Here is a 16,776-nt window from a genome sequence, read left to right on the forward strand (position 1 = left end):
ATCTGAGAGTTCAAATTAAAGCTTTTTAGAAAATGATTTATTAATCCCAGAATGGACAAGTACTCTGTCTGTCCTCACACCACACTGAAAAACTAGTTTCTTGACGGGATCCCAGAAATAATGGCAAAAACAAGAAGATAACAAGTATGATCCTTTTTACCGGCTTAACTATAAAGCAATTACTTTAAGAGAAATTGTGGAATATATCCAAATTGCCCTCAAAATATAAAAAGCACAATGTCAACCCTGTATTTTAAATGATCTGAAAACTCAGACAAATGGAAGAACTTCATATACTATGCTGATGTGTCTTCATCTGGGACTAAAAACGTCATTACTTACAAGACTTGCAGATGCCCTCTTTGGAGGTCGCCCTCGCCGTCTGCTTGCAGGACTGAAGATAAATGTGGGTGGTTCATCGGGAAAGAAATAGGAGAAGTTTTGTTCTGCTAGATTGTATTTTTCAATGGATGTTGCCTTAGTAAGAAAGATGAAAATAGATATTCATTGTGAAATTCTTACCTTTTTATTAATATGAGCTAATTAAGCTAAATATAAGCTAATTAATCAATCATTAATTCACGAAAGAAGACAGTAAGAGTAACCATATCCACAACTGAGGATAAGAAATAACACTCTGAAGTAGTGTAAGTGAAGAGTTAATCTACAAAGTGGAGAATGATAATAATGTATGCAGCACACATATGAGACTAGAATTTGGCTTCATTTGGTAAGATGTTGTTTCTTTATATGCCTTTTAGCAAACACAGCTAGACAGTGTCTTCCTACCAAGTTACTATAGTGTGTCAAGAATAAATTTTGACAGATAAAAGCAGAAACTTAATTTATCTAAGAATTACATAATTCTCTATTACACAGGTACTTATTTCTGAAGGGGAAATTTTTCTAAACTATTGAAGTTTCTTTTCAAGTCTACTTTCTCAACCTGATGACTTCAGGAAATCTGTCCTTATTGGACAATAGAGATGAGGCTACAAAGGAGACATTCCAAATAGGACATGTTCACATAACTCAAATGCAAGGCAATCAGCAAGAGGACAAGAAGACACTCCACAGAAAGCCCAAATAAAGCCAAGATGACAAATACACATAATATAACAATCTTCCTGAGGTTCCAGAAAGCATCACTAATAGAACACTAGTCCTTAATGTGGTACAGTGAACTGGGTCAAAATGACCACTAACAGGCCCAAGGAATGGGGTAGTTTATCCCTTTCAGCTCTGTTTTCTTGTATTTCCATTTCTTTAGAAGAGACAGACTCTGGAGTTACAAATTTATTTAAAAATTCATTGCCTTTGTTGTTTTCCACAACTTTCAGAGTGACAAGACTGTCACTTGACTCTCATCTCTTCAAGCCTTCCTGTGCAGAATGAGCAGTTACACAGCTTTATGAGAAAATAACAAAATTAATAATAAACCCTGCTTCTTTCTAAAAACAAGAAGATAGCGAGGATTTCAGGTCAAGGCTGCAATACACAGTGAAGGAGTCCAGGATCTTTTGTGGTAGAGCAAGCAAGGCAAGGGAAATTGCTGCCTTGTGGGAAGAGCTGCTCAAATGCTCAATCACCTTGTGCCCACAAAGATGTCAACTTTAGTCGGAGTTGTACTAAGTATCACCATGCATCTAAGATTACAAAAACTTGCATAGTCAACATCCAAGGCCTTATCAAAAGCCCATTACAGCCACCTAAACTCTGGTATTTGTCTCACTGAAGATCTGGAGACCGAATTCAATCTGTTATAAAACTTTTTCCAGCTAAAAGCATTGAAATAGAATAATATTGGTTTACTGTACCAACACAAACACTTCATTTTTATTTGACAGCTGCATACCTTGAAGATTGAAAACAATTCATGTGTTAGACTAATCAAAAGTATATTATGCTTTAACAAATAAACTTTTTCTAGGTAAATGGTCTTTTTTTTTTTTTTTGAGAACTTTTTAAAACTAGTAGCCAAAGAAAAAATTAAAGAATTATGCTTTATATCCAGGAAAATTACCATCTTGTTTACAAGCAGAAGTTAAAAACCTGGTTTTGAACAAAAAAGTAGAAGCATTCACCTTTTATTTTGGAAAAGCATATTATACTGACAAAAAGCTAAATTTGATATAGTTTTAAAAAGGAGCTCTGAGCTGCTAGTAGAGAAGAGCAAAAAAATTCTAAATAGTGTCAATATTCTATCCCATAAATTATTTCTTCTTCCTTACCTTAGTTTTAATTACTCCATCATGTGGTTCACAGTGCTGTTTCAGAAAAAGTTTAAGTCTATCACGAGAAAAGAGATGTTTCCTCCGGCTGCAGTAGGAAAGAAAGGTAGTATTATTAACTAACATCTTTATTCATGTTTAAGTACAGCCACAAGTATGTGCAAGAATACATGTAATAGACCATATGATTTATCTTTTTTCTTTTTTTCTTAATTATAAATAACACCTTTACTATTGTAATTAACAACCATTCTTTGAAACCCCAACTGAATTAAAATTTTCCTTATGAACAAAACCCAAGTAAAAACCATAAAAAGTTGGTTTGTGTAATTTTTTATTTTGAAGATTGTTATGTCCTCTTTTATAAACACCCATATTTATAAGAGATCCTCCAAATACTTCTTGCAATTCCTAAATAAAACCCGAATCTGATTGTTTCAGAAGAGAGAGAGGACAAACAAACAGGGACTGGACAGCAGGAAAGCAGCATTCACATATCTCAAGCAGGAAGACAAGCCAAAAAGTGACAAGGTGAATTCACGGACAGCTCAGTCTAGATATGCCACTTCTCTCTACAGGACAGCATGCACTCTACAGGCTCCTGGCATTCCAGGGAACCCGCATTTCTTTGTGGGAAGGAAAAAGCTTCACTACACAGGAGCAGCTAACGAAAAAACAAATCCTGATTTGTGCTGGAACTAAATGACTTGTAATCATATAAATTGAAGTTTGTTTACAGCATCCAGTTTATATGAAGCTTTGATGCACAATCTACTCTAAACATGCATTTTAAGTGAATTTGCAACAAATTTGTTAATTAAGAAGCAAAATATCTACACCCTTCTATTTTATATCAATCTGATTGCCAATGCCTGCTCCAATATTTCAAACCAGCAATGTTACCAGAACGTTCACAACGCCAATAGCTCATTATTAGTATGATTATTACTATTATTAGAGGTCTCAAAGCTTTTTCCGCCTATTCCACCAATCACAACAGTAGCCAAGGTATCACAGAAGTCACAGTGTTGCAAAATGTGGAATATACAAAAATTTTCTTAAGAAAGAATGTTCTTTGATGTTTGATCTTTGTATACCTTCAAGCCTAATCAACACAAAGGTTTTTTTAGAAAGGAAATTTAATGCATGAAACAGAGGCCTTGGTTGTTAGCTACTGTAAGTGATGTCCAGGTGTTAGAAAAATAAACTATTTGTTGGTAGAATTGCCTTGTTAAGGTTTAGGGCTGGACATGCTTTAGTGGTCTCAGACCTGGGGAGACGTTAACAAAGCTTGGGAAGAATGCCCACTGACAGTGGACACAAAGAATGCAGAATTTAGGGGTCACAAAGGTACCTAGCAGAATTCTCAAGGTAAGGGAACCCAACCAAGCAACTGTACTGAATCAGCTCCAACTGGGTAAAAGGCAATTCTGCAGGGGGAAATTTGTGGCCACCAACTCAGGACCACTGACACAAGAAACTCAAGACTCAAAAGGAAAAGACTGAGCATGCAGACTAACTACATAAGATGCAGTTATTAATCAATTAACTGAAATAATTAACCAATAGAAAACAGAATACTAATTAGTAAGAGAACTACGTAAACTTGTAGCCAATGAACACTAATTCTTTTGATTGCTACACATGCTTCATTTATGGAATACCACTGATCACCTAGGCTTGTGCACCTCTGAAATAAATAACTGGTATCCCCCTCGAGTGTGTAATTATTGGCATGTTGCACACTGTGTGCAGCAAATCCAACTTTTGCAAAATCCGATTTTTGCACACAACAGCAGCAGGTCTCATCTGTGCGCCAATGAAAGCGGAAACGCGCAAGGAGTTGGTACCTATGTTAATGCCAGCAAAGCTTGGAATCCTTGACACAGAGGGCCAGTATTACAGTATTTTGTTCAGTGTTTTTAATTAACAACTCCAACATCATTTTAAAATGCCATTTTATATCAAAAACATCTTACACAACTCACAGTTACAAAGTACAATTTTAACTTCCACATACTAATTTTTACCTTAGTTGAGATGCTTTAACAATAACAGGTTCATATAAGTGTTTTTTAATAGGTTGGACTTTGTATTTGAACAAAGAAGGATCAATTATGGCTTTCTTCTCCCTAAGGAAAAAAAATTAAAAATTAGAAGTGTACATTCACATATCATCAGCCTCATATTTTACATATTTAATATATTTATATTCCTACACAATGGAATGCTTGAAAATGCCCAGCTTGTAATCTCCACTGGTACCAAAGGGGGCCTGTTAATTTGTATCAACTTTTCTGCTACTATATTTAACTCTGCATTAAAACCAGTTCCTGCAAGGAACAGGAAGAACAATGAGGGATGTTTTCTTAGCACGGAAATGGGAGATAAGAAGGGAAGAAAGACAAGTAATGATATATCCCTATACTTCAGAAATTGTCTCCTTAATACTCTCAGTACTTATGATGGCAACAGAAAGACAAGAAAAGGGAGAAAAAGATGATGAGAAATGAGTCCAAAAGACAGAAATAAATAAAATTAATAAAAAGTAGCCCTTGATCTACCAATTGCATTGCAAAACAAATAAAAAACACCTAAAATATTTTTCCAAAATAACACTTTACCAACAACATAAAATAACAGAAAGTAACAGAAATCATAAGGCAACATATCTGCACTTCAAAATTAACACTTGTCAAGTTACATGCTTTATCAGCCAAAGCACACTTCCCTTTTACAGGTATTGCTACAGAGAAGAAGATTCCCCCCGACCACCCCGGAAAACATTTCTTCAGTTTTAACATAACATTAACTGTTGTGTTACACCTCGTCCTAGGTGGATAACACCCAGTTCTGGCGTGCTACCAAAATTCACTCCTTTACAAGAAAGAGAAGGGATTGGCCATAGACAATATACTTTAAGAAGAGTAGTGTATTTATGGACAGACTTCATGCACAGAGCTAAACTAGTAAGACTTTATTTAAATGATGTTACATTTTGGCATTACACAACAGAACTAACTTCTCCTGAGGTGACAATTTGTAATTGAGTTGTACTGCTTTATCAGGAGGAATTCAGTCATCATCTTATTTCATCAAGAGGGAAACTTGAAGAATGTAGATGAACTAGCAGATTTAAAAATATGCATTTCATCATTCTCAGTCCTTCCAGCATTTTCAAAATGCTTTCAGGTGGAGTTTGTGACAAAATAAAACAGTACATCACTTGCTGTTCTTTAGCCTTGTGGAAAACATGCACAAGATGCTGAGAACTGTACTTTGCAATGCTGCTGAAAATAAAATTTGCTACAATTCTTGTTTTTCCCCACTATCTCTGTGAAAGAGAAATACATGAAACGTTAACATTCCAATGTCTAATAAATATATTAATACAGATTAAATAGAACAGTACCTATTCAACATTAGTGTCATTTCAGATAAGAAAAATTTGAAAAGTTCTCAAGAAAAATAGTTTATAATGACTAAATTATCAGCATAATTAATAATAAATGGACTGACAAAAAAAGAAGACAGACTTGCATACAGCAACACATCTACTAGACCTACAGGTAAGTGCTGTGATATGCATGCAGTGTCTTGCAGGATACTGCATGCACATTACAGTTGAAGTCTAAAGTTGAGTCACTTAGACCAAACACAGTTTAAGAAATGTATCAGAAAAAAACCCACCCAGCTATTCATATTAGCAAAATAGAGATCAACTGTAATCCAGTACACTGTCAAGATTTTAATATCTCTACCTAAGTCTGTTAAATGAGCTTCCATATTCTGGTCATACCATGATTTGGTCTTCCATGACCATCTTCAGTGTCAAAACAGGAAAGTTAAAGTAAAAAAGGCTGTCTCTAGGAATTTCTGGATAGTATGAAAGACAAACTTGCACCTCATCACACACCTCATTGCATTTCCAGTCCTTTAGTCTAGCAAGCTGAAGAATGACCCAAACAGATAATGTTCAGACACAAAAGGCATCAGAGTACCAATATTAAACCAAAAGTATAGCAACTTATTTATACCTCTTGAATAGATTCTAAGCTTCAATATTCTCTATAATCAAATTCAGGGCCCAAAGAATAATCAAATTTTCAACTCTATTGTTAATCTTTACTTCTTAGTTTAAGTAAATATTTCTCAGCTTCAGTGGATCATACATAATAGTCCAAACATAATTTCAAAACACAAACACACTACATTTTTTCTGCTTAGTTTCTGAGTTTCCAGTTATTATCCCAAGAAGTAAATATATTCCTGATATCCTCCTCCAAATTTATAGCAAAAATTCTGCTTAGTGCAAAAGAGGAAGAAAAAGGTCACTCAATACACACAGAAAGCTTTAAAAATTATAGAGATTATCTAGCAGCTTTGGCATAAAACTATTATTATTTTTGGTAATATTTTATTTTGTAAAGCATTATATAAAACACACGAGAGTTAGCAAGGGTTGGACTCATTTCATAGCAGAGATCCCTTACAAAAAATCTTCACAGCACAGTTCTGACACACAACCAAATCCAGAGGAAAAAACACAGATTATTTTGTAATTTAGTAGGTAAAACCCACAACTGACTCATCCATATTACACTAGTTTCTACTGCAGTCAAGTGAATGTGGCTTGTACTTGTGTCAGAATTATGCATTTTTAATAAGGTTATACTGAACCACTGACAGGTAATAATCTCATCAAGCCTTCAATTACTTCGGCATGGTGACCACATGACCTGAACATAAATTTCTTCTCACACTACTGCTATGCTACATTCTGACAGCACGGTACTAAGAGAGCAATATCAAGTAATTTCTGAGACCTTGGAATCATAGACTTATTAAGGTTGGCAAAGGCCTCTAAGATTGAGGCCAACTACCAACCTGGTTCATCTCCACAACCACTCCACATCTCAACAACCACCGTGCTCATCTCTAAACTGCATTTTCAAATGCCACATCCACCTGGCCTTCTGAACACTTCCAGGGATGGTGATTTCATTACATCCCTGGGCAGCCTATTCCAGTACCTGGTGTTTCAGTGGAGAAATTTTTCCTATTATGCAACAGAAACCTCTCCTGGCACAATTTGAGGCCACTTCCTCTCATCCTGTCACTTGCTACCTGGGAGAAGAGACCAACTTCCACCTCACTACCCTCATTTCAGGTTGTAGAGAGTGCTAAGGTTCCCCGAGCCTCCTTTTCTCCAGGGTAAACAAACCCTGCTCCCTCAACCTTGTCCTTCTCAATTACCTTGCCCAGGACTCCTATCTACACCATCTGGTCTGACTCTTGCCACAGCTACCTGTATTGTACTGTATCAACAGAAGCAGAAAAATTGCACCAAAAAATACTGAGAGTTAAAGGATCCAGAATGCTGTCCTGAAGTGCTAAAAAGACTGCTATCCCACTTTCTCAGAAAAAGGCAGTGGCTTTTCTTCTTCTCCTTGGAATTCTCTTCTTCTCTTTTTTATTTGGGAATGGAAAAAACTCCCTTGAAGAATGCCAGTGAAATAACACAATCATTTATGGTCTTTTCACACTCTAGTGCAAGCCTTACACAGAGGTAACCTGTCAGTAAACTGATCCCCATAGCAAGGCTGCCTCTGCACATCTTTGAAGGTTGCCACTGACAAGCAACTCTGTACTGAGCAATAATAACAACTGCCCATTTGGAATTGCAAATATTTTCTGGAACTTAAATAAAATTTCAACAACAAAACAGAGCAACCTGAAGACCATTAAGAACAACACTCCAGGGACAAGAAGACAACAGCACTTATCAACAAAATCCTGACTTTTAACTTTTTGGTGAAGATTTTAAGGTGTTTTTGATCCAAGTACTTTGGTCTTTCCTTATAACAAGAACAGAACTACCCATCATCGTTATTCTTGGATTCAAGCAATGGAGAAATGAGAGAGGAAGAAAAGAAGGATAAGAATTAAAAATTAAGAAAGATTCACTATATTGAAGATGTTGTATAGCTTTAATGACAAGCTATACCCACATCTTGACATATCCAGTTCATACTGTTTTCTCCAAATAAAGTTTAAAAACTCATTTGAAGATGGTAAAAGGCCTGTATGGTAAGGTTCCACTGACCTTATTTCCAAAAACTGTTACCTCTTATATATCAAAATTTGCAGAAACAATTAGCCCTTGCCCAAAATTAATCTTCCATTTGAATTGAACAAACATCCAAATTTACTGCCACAAACCAGCCAGCAAACCAAGAATATTTTTTTTTAGTATTTCTGATGATGCTTGATGATTCACACCACTCATAGCCCTGGCAAAAGGAATGCCATGAATAATTAAGTTGTAGCTGAATTGTATGCATTTGGCAGCAAAAGCCCCTCAACCTCCAGGCTGCTGCCAAGTGCTAAAGCCAACACAAGAGTTCAACATTACCTTTAAAAGTCTAGCAGTTTAAGGTATGAATACTGCTGTTCCATGTGACCACTATGCTACAGTACCCGAGGCTCCCAGGACATAGTACAAATGTTTTAAAAATTTAGAAGACTGCTACTTTTTTGCTTTGTAAAGTAGGCCTTCAAAAACAATCTGTTTTCCTGAGAGAAAGTAAGAGCATCACCCCAACTTTTACTGCAGAACACAACAGAAAAGGTCAGCAGGGACATTTGTACAGACTACACAGCTATTTCTGCCCCACACAGACAGGAGTAGGGTCACAGAAAGGCTGGGATCTCTAATGACATCTATTTTCAGTTAAGATTCTCTAGCCTTACAGATTCTTTAGGAAAAATATTTGCAGATGGCCCATCAATCTGTGCTGTGCTCCCCTCCCCCTCCCTCACAAACACCCTGAGCATCTGCTGTACCATTGTTTAACAGCAGTGCAGCTTTGCACAAAGGCTGAGTCTCAAAACCTGGAGATTTGTGTGCAGGCTGAGGCAGAACTGTCCTGCACATATCAACTTGACATTGGTCCCAAGGTGACTAACATCCATACTGTCCACATGCAAGTCTCTCCATAAACAGCAAAATACAGTCTCTGAAAGATTAGGGCTGCAAAACAATGTCATTCAGTTCACTGTGATTTCTTATTGTTATGAGCAATGGTATAAGGAATCTTATATGCAAGCATACAAGAATTCACAACAATGCTTTACTTACAGATAGGTTTTACACATAGAGCAAATAATACCTTTCAAGTCTGCACATACCCAGAATATATCTAGAAAATAACCATTACTACACTCTCACTTTTGTTATATGCAGACTTGCTTAAAATTTACAGTAAGCATTTTAAAGCCGCAAGAGGTCTGCAATTTAATTTGCAGCATAAATGTTAGTTAGATATGTCACAGACTGGTGCTTCAAAAGCCTGTATAGTCTCACAAGAATTCCCCTTCTAAGAGAAAAGAAATTATTTTCCCTCTCTGCACTGTCAAAATAACTAATCAGCTGGGGAGAATCACAGACTGATTGGGAGTGCAAGACTTAGTCTTACCACCAGCTCTGCATGCACAGAAGTGACAGCACTGTAACGGGATCAATCCTACAGTCAGCTCTGTGCACGCTTGCCTAATTCCAAGAATAACCTCCTTTCAAATGCTACATGCCTTTTGGAATATTGGAAATGCATGTATTTTTTTAAATATGTAGGACATCTTCATGAACAACTTAGACACTGCCTTCAAGAGAGAGCAAAGAAATTTAAAAATTATTTATCCCATGTTATTTTTTTAACCAAGTAAGGAGCTCCACCCTAGTTATTCTGGGCAGGTCAGGACATGACTTCATCATGAAGCAATCAACAAGATTAACTTCCGCACCCATGTGACATCTTAAAGTCAATAACAGTTCATGCAAAGCCTGTATATTGCTAGGTCCTAGATTAGGGCCCGCTTCAAACACTCCTCTTTCATCATCATGTCCATGAAGCACGGCAGTCTTTCTTCTCATTATACTGCTAGGACAGGCTCAATTAATACTCAGTAAAGGGATACTCCAAACTGAACACCACAGTTACAGCCAAGAAGCTCTCCTATTCAATGTTATTAGGCTACCCCAGCCCATTAAAAGTTCTTCAAGACACACAGTTTCACTGCACCTAATATCATGATCAAATCCATCAAACACAATGATACAGTTAGTTATATGGACACACGCACAATGAAGAAACCTTGTTATGTTTTTGGTTTTTTGGTCACAAACACAAGAAGTCTCTGGGAAGACTTTTCAGAAAGTTCCAGTAAAAGTGTGTCCTCCTGTCATAAAGTAATCTCAACTCTGAGCCCCATGATGGAAGTGAAGTGACACTGGACTGCAGAAATGCAGCTCCCTCTGCTAGAGGAGCACTGATTTCCCAGCACAGGGAACTACCAAGAGCTACACACACCTCTTCCACCATCTCTCTGCAGAAACACTGTCTTTGCAGAGAGATGAACAATGATTATTCTGTAGGTATTCCATTTCTTATAATGCAGTTTTCTGGTGCATTAGCATAACCAGCACCTCTGAAGGTTCAGCTTGTCACCTTCAGCTGTCTGTACACTCACAATCCATACAGATCAAGTAATTTGTTTCAGTCAGACTCTGACACATCTGGCTTTATTCTCATTTCCACCCAGTCAGAATGACATACAGTAAAAGTATCATGTACCCATTTTGTGCAGAGCTATTGTGCGTTTCTGAGTCATCACTGTCGCTGATGACAATTGTGTCCCCATCAGCACTGCTGGTGTGGCCATTCGCCATTCCATTGTGATGGGCTGGAGCTATGACTTCCAAAACCTTACACTGCAACCTGAAAGAAAACACAGACATTTATTAATGTCAAAAGTCCTTCACTAGTACAAGGAGCCTAAAATTGTAGATGTTATTTTAAGAATACACACGTAACTGAACATTGTACTGTCTACTAAATAAGTAACTAAGAGCCTTGAACTGAAATACTAGGTAAAATATTAATTTTGTAAGTACTATCTAATAAATGGACTAATTCATCTGCTTATACAGTTACTGGCTTCACTTCTCAGGAAAACAAATCAAGCTACTTGTGATTGAGAGGGTTTTTTTCAGTTCTCATTTAAATAAACTAAAACATTAATGTGTTACTTTAAAACTAGACAACAAAACTTCTACGTTATTTTCATAGCAGCTGAAGAAAAGGAGAAGATTTTCAGATCCTGAAGTATTTTTACTTTTAAGAGATCATCTTCTACTACAGTCGATGACCTAAATAAACAAGGCTGAAATGATCATTATGCATCTAATCTTAATAATGGCCCATTTATCTGCTGACACATATTAAGGCTCCATCTGGCATGCACACAATTGACAAAACAAGCCTATTCCTTTGCCATCCTGAATGCTAGTTATAAAAGGGAGAATTAACTACATATCAAAAAGTATAATTAATCAACACTTCATGCTGGGTAACTGTACTATGGCTGATTCTTAACCACTAACTTTCACCCCTTTCTAGAATTCCACATTCCAAATAGAGTTCCTGTTCTTTAGCTTAACATCCAAAAGACTTGTCTGATTCATGAAAATCAGCTGCTGTAGTCAATGGACATTGTCACATTCTACCACTAAGTTCAAAGCATGGGAAAAAAGAACACCTAAAAATTTTCTTCTCTGGGCACCAAGCACTGCCGCTTGAAATATGTAAAATGAAGAATACATAAAGTCCTGAACTAGAACCTTGAACTAGTGATGTCACACTTGTGCTAAAAACAAACAAATAAACCAACCAACCTCACAAAATCCATTACAAACAAATTCTAAAAGTTCTTCTATCTAAACTGAACACTGGCACAAAGGAAGCAGTGTCAAAATATTTTGTGAACACATCCTTCTGCAACCAGACAGTACTATCCAAAACTTGCACACACTGAGAAAGCTGGGGTTGGGGAGGGGGGGAAGGGGAAAGAAAAGACGGTGGTAGCTGAAGAAAACCTGAAAGAATTAAAATAACATAATAACATTAAAATATCCTAGGTAGTATTCTTGTGACATTATCAAGGATCAGTAATGCAGTTAGACCCTGTAGCTTCTCTCTCCAACAGAAAGGGAGCTGAAGGATACTCCAGCAGGTTATTAAAAAAATATTAAAATAACTTAAAAAGAAAACAAACTACAAAACTATCAACATCCTTATATACTCCTGGAGACAACAGTATGAGCGATTCCTGGAGACAACAGTATGAGCGATTCTTACAGTATCCATGGGGACACCAGAGCAGCTTGCACACAGAGACAGCCTGAGCCCAGGACCTGCTGGCCACAGGCACACTGCCATTCCAATGCAGCCTATCTCATTTCCAAAGCTGGCTGGTCTGGGACTGGAAGCCACGTCTTCCCAGACAGTAGACACCAAGATTACTCTAAAAAATCTAAATAGGCTTTAAACAAAGAACAAAAAAGCATCCAAATGTAGTGGAGGTAGAACTTGGTGACTGTTCACAAAATCAGCCCAAGTCCAACAAGGCTTGTTAAGATCTGGCCCAGCACCAGACTCTGAGTCCTCTAAGGGAAGTCTTTTATTAGCAACTTGGTTTTCCAATATTTGGAACGTCACCCCTTCATAAAAAATAATATGGAGCCAACTGCATGACAGAACGTATATTCTGAGGCTGGGTTTTTTAAAATCCAACAAATATCATCCTCTAAAAAAAAGACTTCTTAGCAGAACTAGTTTTGTTTCCGATTACAATATGTATTTCCTAGCGAGCCCAATTGAAATCAGGACGCATTTTGATTTCTAAGGCCAAGGCAGCGGGAGCTCCGAGCCGCTCCGGCTGTTACCGCGCTCACCACTAGAGGGGGCGGCAGCCGCCACAGCCGGCGCGCCGCGCCCCGCGCCGCCCGGAGCGCCCACTGACAAAGAGGCTTCAGCGCGCACACGCCCCAGGCCGTCCTGCTGCACAAAAACACTTCAATACTCCAGCCACCGACGAGCTTTCCAACACTCATTTTACCTGCTCAGCCATCGAGCAGCCCCGTCATTTACGCGGCATCACATCTCTTTCTCTAAGAATGGAAATTACATATTCTATACGCTTGATTCAGTAAGCGGCAAAATCCCCAATACAGCTGCATTCCACCCCCCGCCCCCTTCCCCTTTATTTTTCAGCAGGAAGAATGACAAACAGATTAAGCTATCCCAGAAAGGAAGTGATACTCCATCTTCTATGCCATTCAAATCATTACCAGAAACCTTTGGGGAAGGAATCAAGTGAAACACACATTACTTGGTGCAATGAAAGCACAATCCCGTGCAATTTAATGCTTACTGATAGACAGGAGATTAAAGACTGTGATGCAATCGTTCCTTCTGGCATTATAGAAATAATCTATGAATGATTTTTTTAGTCTTTTTTTAGCCTGTAGTCAAGTCATGGCTAGTAGCACCAATTCCCTGGACTAAGCGGCAAAGATGCTGTTTCTAGTGCAAGTGGTCTGCTCTTCTCGATAACCTAGCAATTCCTTGAATTCATTCACTACAACTCTTAAAAGGCACATAAAACAACATAGCTGAAAGCTGAAGCAAGACATTTAAATGAAGTGTACTACTTGAAATATTTCCTAAAAAACATACTTCAAGGTCTTTACACAGCTTGTGTCAAACCATGCTCACTATTCCCCATAAAATAAGATTTGGGGGCAATTCAATCTAAAAAGACAGCGGTATCAATGCACATAAATATGTACCCTAAATATCCCCATCAGTCAGGAAGCACTTTCTTCAAATTATAATGAAGATTGCAGTCACACTGACTGAATCCCAAAGGCTTTCAAAATAAATTGAGAATAGAACCATCAGGAACTTGCACACAACAGTCCCAGCAACGCTAGCTCGAAGAGCACTACTTAAAACAATTTTGCTTACCTATTTCTGCACTACAGGCTGCTATCAACAGTGGCATCTTCTGGCTCATTGAAAGGATGGCCTCATGCTTACAGATCTTTTTTTTTGTTAGACTCAGAAACCATGATCTTTGAGGTCTCTTACGTTATGGGAAGGGCTCAAATAAATGCTTAGCCTTATGGTTTTATCTTTATTCTTTTAAAAAAGCAAAACAACAAAGAACAACACAGGAGTCCAAAAGTTTTTAACACAAAGCCAGAGGTGGTATCACAAACATTCATTTTTTTTTTTACATATATCTTCTCTCTCAAATGAAAAAGTCTGAGAACTGCCGTTGATTTCTGAGAATGTTGGGTAGGGCTGGTCAGCTGAACAAGCAAAAGAACAGAACTAACTACAGCAATCCAAGGGCTTGGGACTGAAGATTGTGGTACGGGACAGTTTCTCAGGAAACCAAACTCAGTCTCCTTATGCAGTAATGACTCTTGGCTGTGCTTAGAAGAGCAGTTTAACACATCTAACAGAAAAGTAAGGTCTGATCAAACCTTGTCACTCCCAGAACTCTAAGGAATAAGCAGGCTCAAGGTATAAAAAAAGCAAACTGCACCTGCAGCCTTCAGGCTGCTGTTCCACAAGATGCAGAGATTATTTAACAGCTCCTGTCAAATGGGGAGATCTTCTTTTGCCACTCCTCTTTCCAGCCACATACATGATGCTTGCTCTTTGCAGCTCTAGCAATCAGTTTCATTTATTGATTGTCATGAAACTGAATTCAACTGTCTGACGAAACAGCTAAACGAAAGAATATACATTAAAAAAAATCCCCAAACCCAAAAATCCCTAACCCAATGTCAAGCACTGGGTAAACCTGAGTCATGATCACTACTTTAAGTAGATCACTGAAGGATCATATAAGAACTAGGGCACATGTAACAGACAAATGCTGACCACAGATAAAGCAGAGGAGGATGGAGAGCTGTCTGTCTACTTGAGAGGTGGGGAAAGAGGGGCTGCCATTGAAGCAGAGGTAAGAAAAGTTTTTGATTGCCTCAGCCTTCTACTCATCCATTGTTATTCCAGCAGTTTATCAGGGGGTTACACCCTCTTTGATCTTTCTTTTCTGGTTAACACATATGTTAAAGCTCTTCCTGTTACTCCTTGCACCTGTTGCAAAATTCAATTCCACCTCTGCCTTGCTCTTCCCAGGTCACCTGTCAGCCCTACAACTGTCTATATATTTGCTTCTTTCCTTTAGTTTGACCATCAGCCAGGCTGCTGTGCTACTTTTCCAGGAGATGTTAGGGTGGTTGAAGTCCCCCAGGACAAGAGCCTATGAGTGCAATGGCTCCTGTAGCTGAAGGAACATGGCTTTGTCAATAGGTTCCCCTTATCAGGGAGCCTGTAGTAGTCACCAACCACTTGTTTCCTTTTGTTGCCTCAGTGTCTGATTTTTACCCACAGGCTTTTGACCTGCTCATGGCTGTTCTTCAGAGACAACTCTTCACACTCAATTAACCTCTTGATGTAGGGTGCAACTCCTCTGCCTCTCTTCCTCCCATCTCTTCTGAGCAGCCTGTAGCCATGGATGGTCACAGTCCAGTCATGGGATTTGTCCCACCACATTTCAGTAATGCCAACAAGGTCATAGCTTTCTAGCAGCAAAGTGGTTTTCAGCTCCTGTTCAGTGCTCATGCTGTGTGCTTTGATGCAAAGATACCCTTAGCTGGGCTGTCAGCTGTGTCACCTTCCTAGAGAAGCATACCCCTCAGTTCCTTGGAGATAATTCTCTGGTAATTTCCCTTTTGGCTTTTAATACCTTAGGAGTCCTTGGCTCATCTCCATAAGACTGTGCTCCAACATGGCTCGCATATTTCAGAGTCAGTATAACACAGAGGCACTTCTGCTGGGCTACTGATTTCACCCCCAACACTGGCTGCACCCAGGCTCATCTCTGCAAAGACGGGTTTTATCCCCTTCCTCCTTCAAACCTGATTTTAAGCCTTCTCAATCCAACTCATGGACTTTTAGACAGGCAAACCCCATTTTTCTCCAGGCATCCTGGTGCCACATAAACGCTCCATGATTGCAAAACCCAAACTCCTTGGCCTTTAAGCCACATGTTGATCAGGTGGGTTCTCCTGTTCCTTTCAGCATTCCTCCCTGTTACCAAAGGGATTGAGGAAAACGCCACCTATGCTCCTGTTCCTTCAATCTGTTGCCCTCGTGCCCTTAAGTTCTTTTTGACTGCCATAAGATTTCTCTCATCAACCTTGTCACTGCCAACCTGCACAACAGCTGGAAGCAGGTAATAATCAGAGGGCTCAGTTAGCCCAGGGAGCCTCCTGATAACATCTCTTACCCAGGTCCCAAGGAGGCAGCAGACTTGCCTGTGGAATGCATCCAGCTGGCATATGGGGCCCTCAGTTTCCCTGCAAAGGGAGTCACCTACGATCACCCTTCTTTCTTTCTTAACACCCAAAGTTGTGATCCATCTGGCTGACTGACGTGTTCTGGGCAGGCTCCAAGACAGAACTTAATCTCCACTATTATCTGCCTGACCCAAATATTGCAGAGCCTCATACATATTCTGAAAAGGCCCTTGTAAAGGAAAGGCAGGCTGGGGGGAATTGTCCTATCTCTCTGGGCAAGAACCTGTTTCTATTCACCCTCACCTTTTAGGTCCCCCCTCTTCTGCCTGA

General features: G+C 38.7%; 1 protein-coding gene across 3 annotated transcripts in view; it reads right to left on the reverse strand.

Annotated features, from left to right (window-relative positions):
- BAZ1A (bromodomain adjacent to zinc finger domain 1A) overlaps positions 1-16,776 on the reverse strand; it is a 65,475-nt gene that overhangs the window by 33,753 nt on the left and 14,946 nt on the right. For all 3 annotated transcript variants that reach the window (XM_015629831.2, XM_033515361.1, XM_033515362.1), the window contains 4 exons: positions 10,865-11,008; positions 4,262-4,363; positions 2,232-2,319; positions 343-477 (listed from right to left, as the gene is read on the reverse strand). In XM_015629831.2, the coding sequence (XP_015485317.1) occupies positions 343-477; positions 2,232-2,319; positions 4,262-4,363; positions 10,865-11,008 (469 nt within the window). The remainder of the gene's footprint in view (positions 1-342; positions 478-2,231; positions 2,320-4,261; positions 4,364-10,864; positions 11,009-16,776) is intronic.

Source organism: Parus major, chromosome 5, assembly GCF_001522545.3.
Source record: "Parus major isolate Abel chromosome 5, Parus_major1.1, whole genome shotgun sequence".
Classification (NCBI taxonomy): Eukaryota; Metazoa; Chordata; class Aves; order Passeriformes; family Paridae; genus Parus; species Parus major.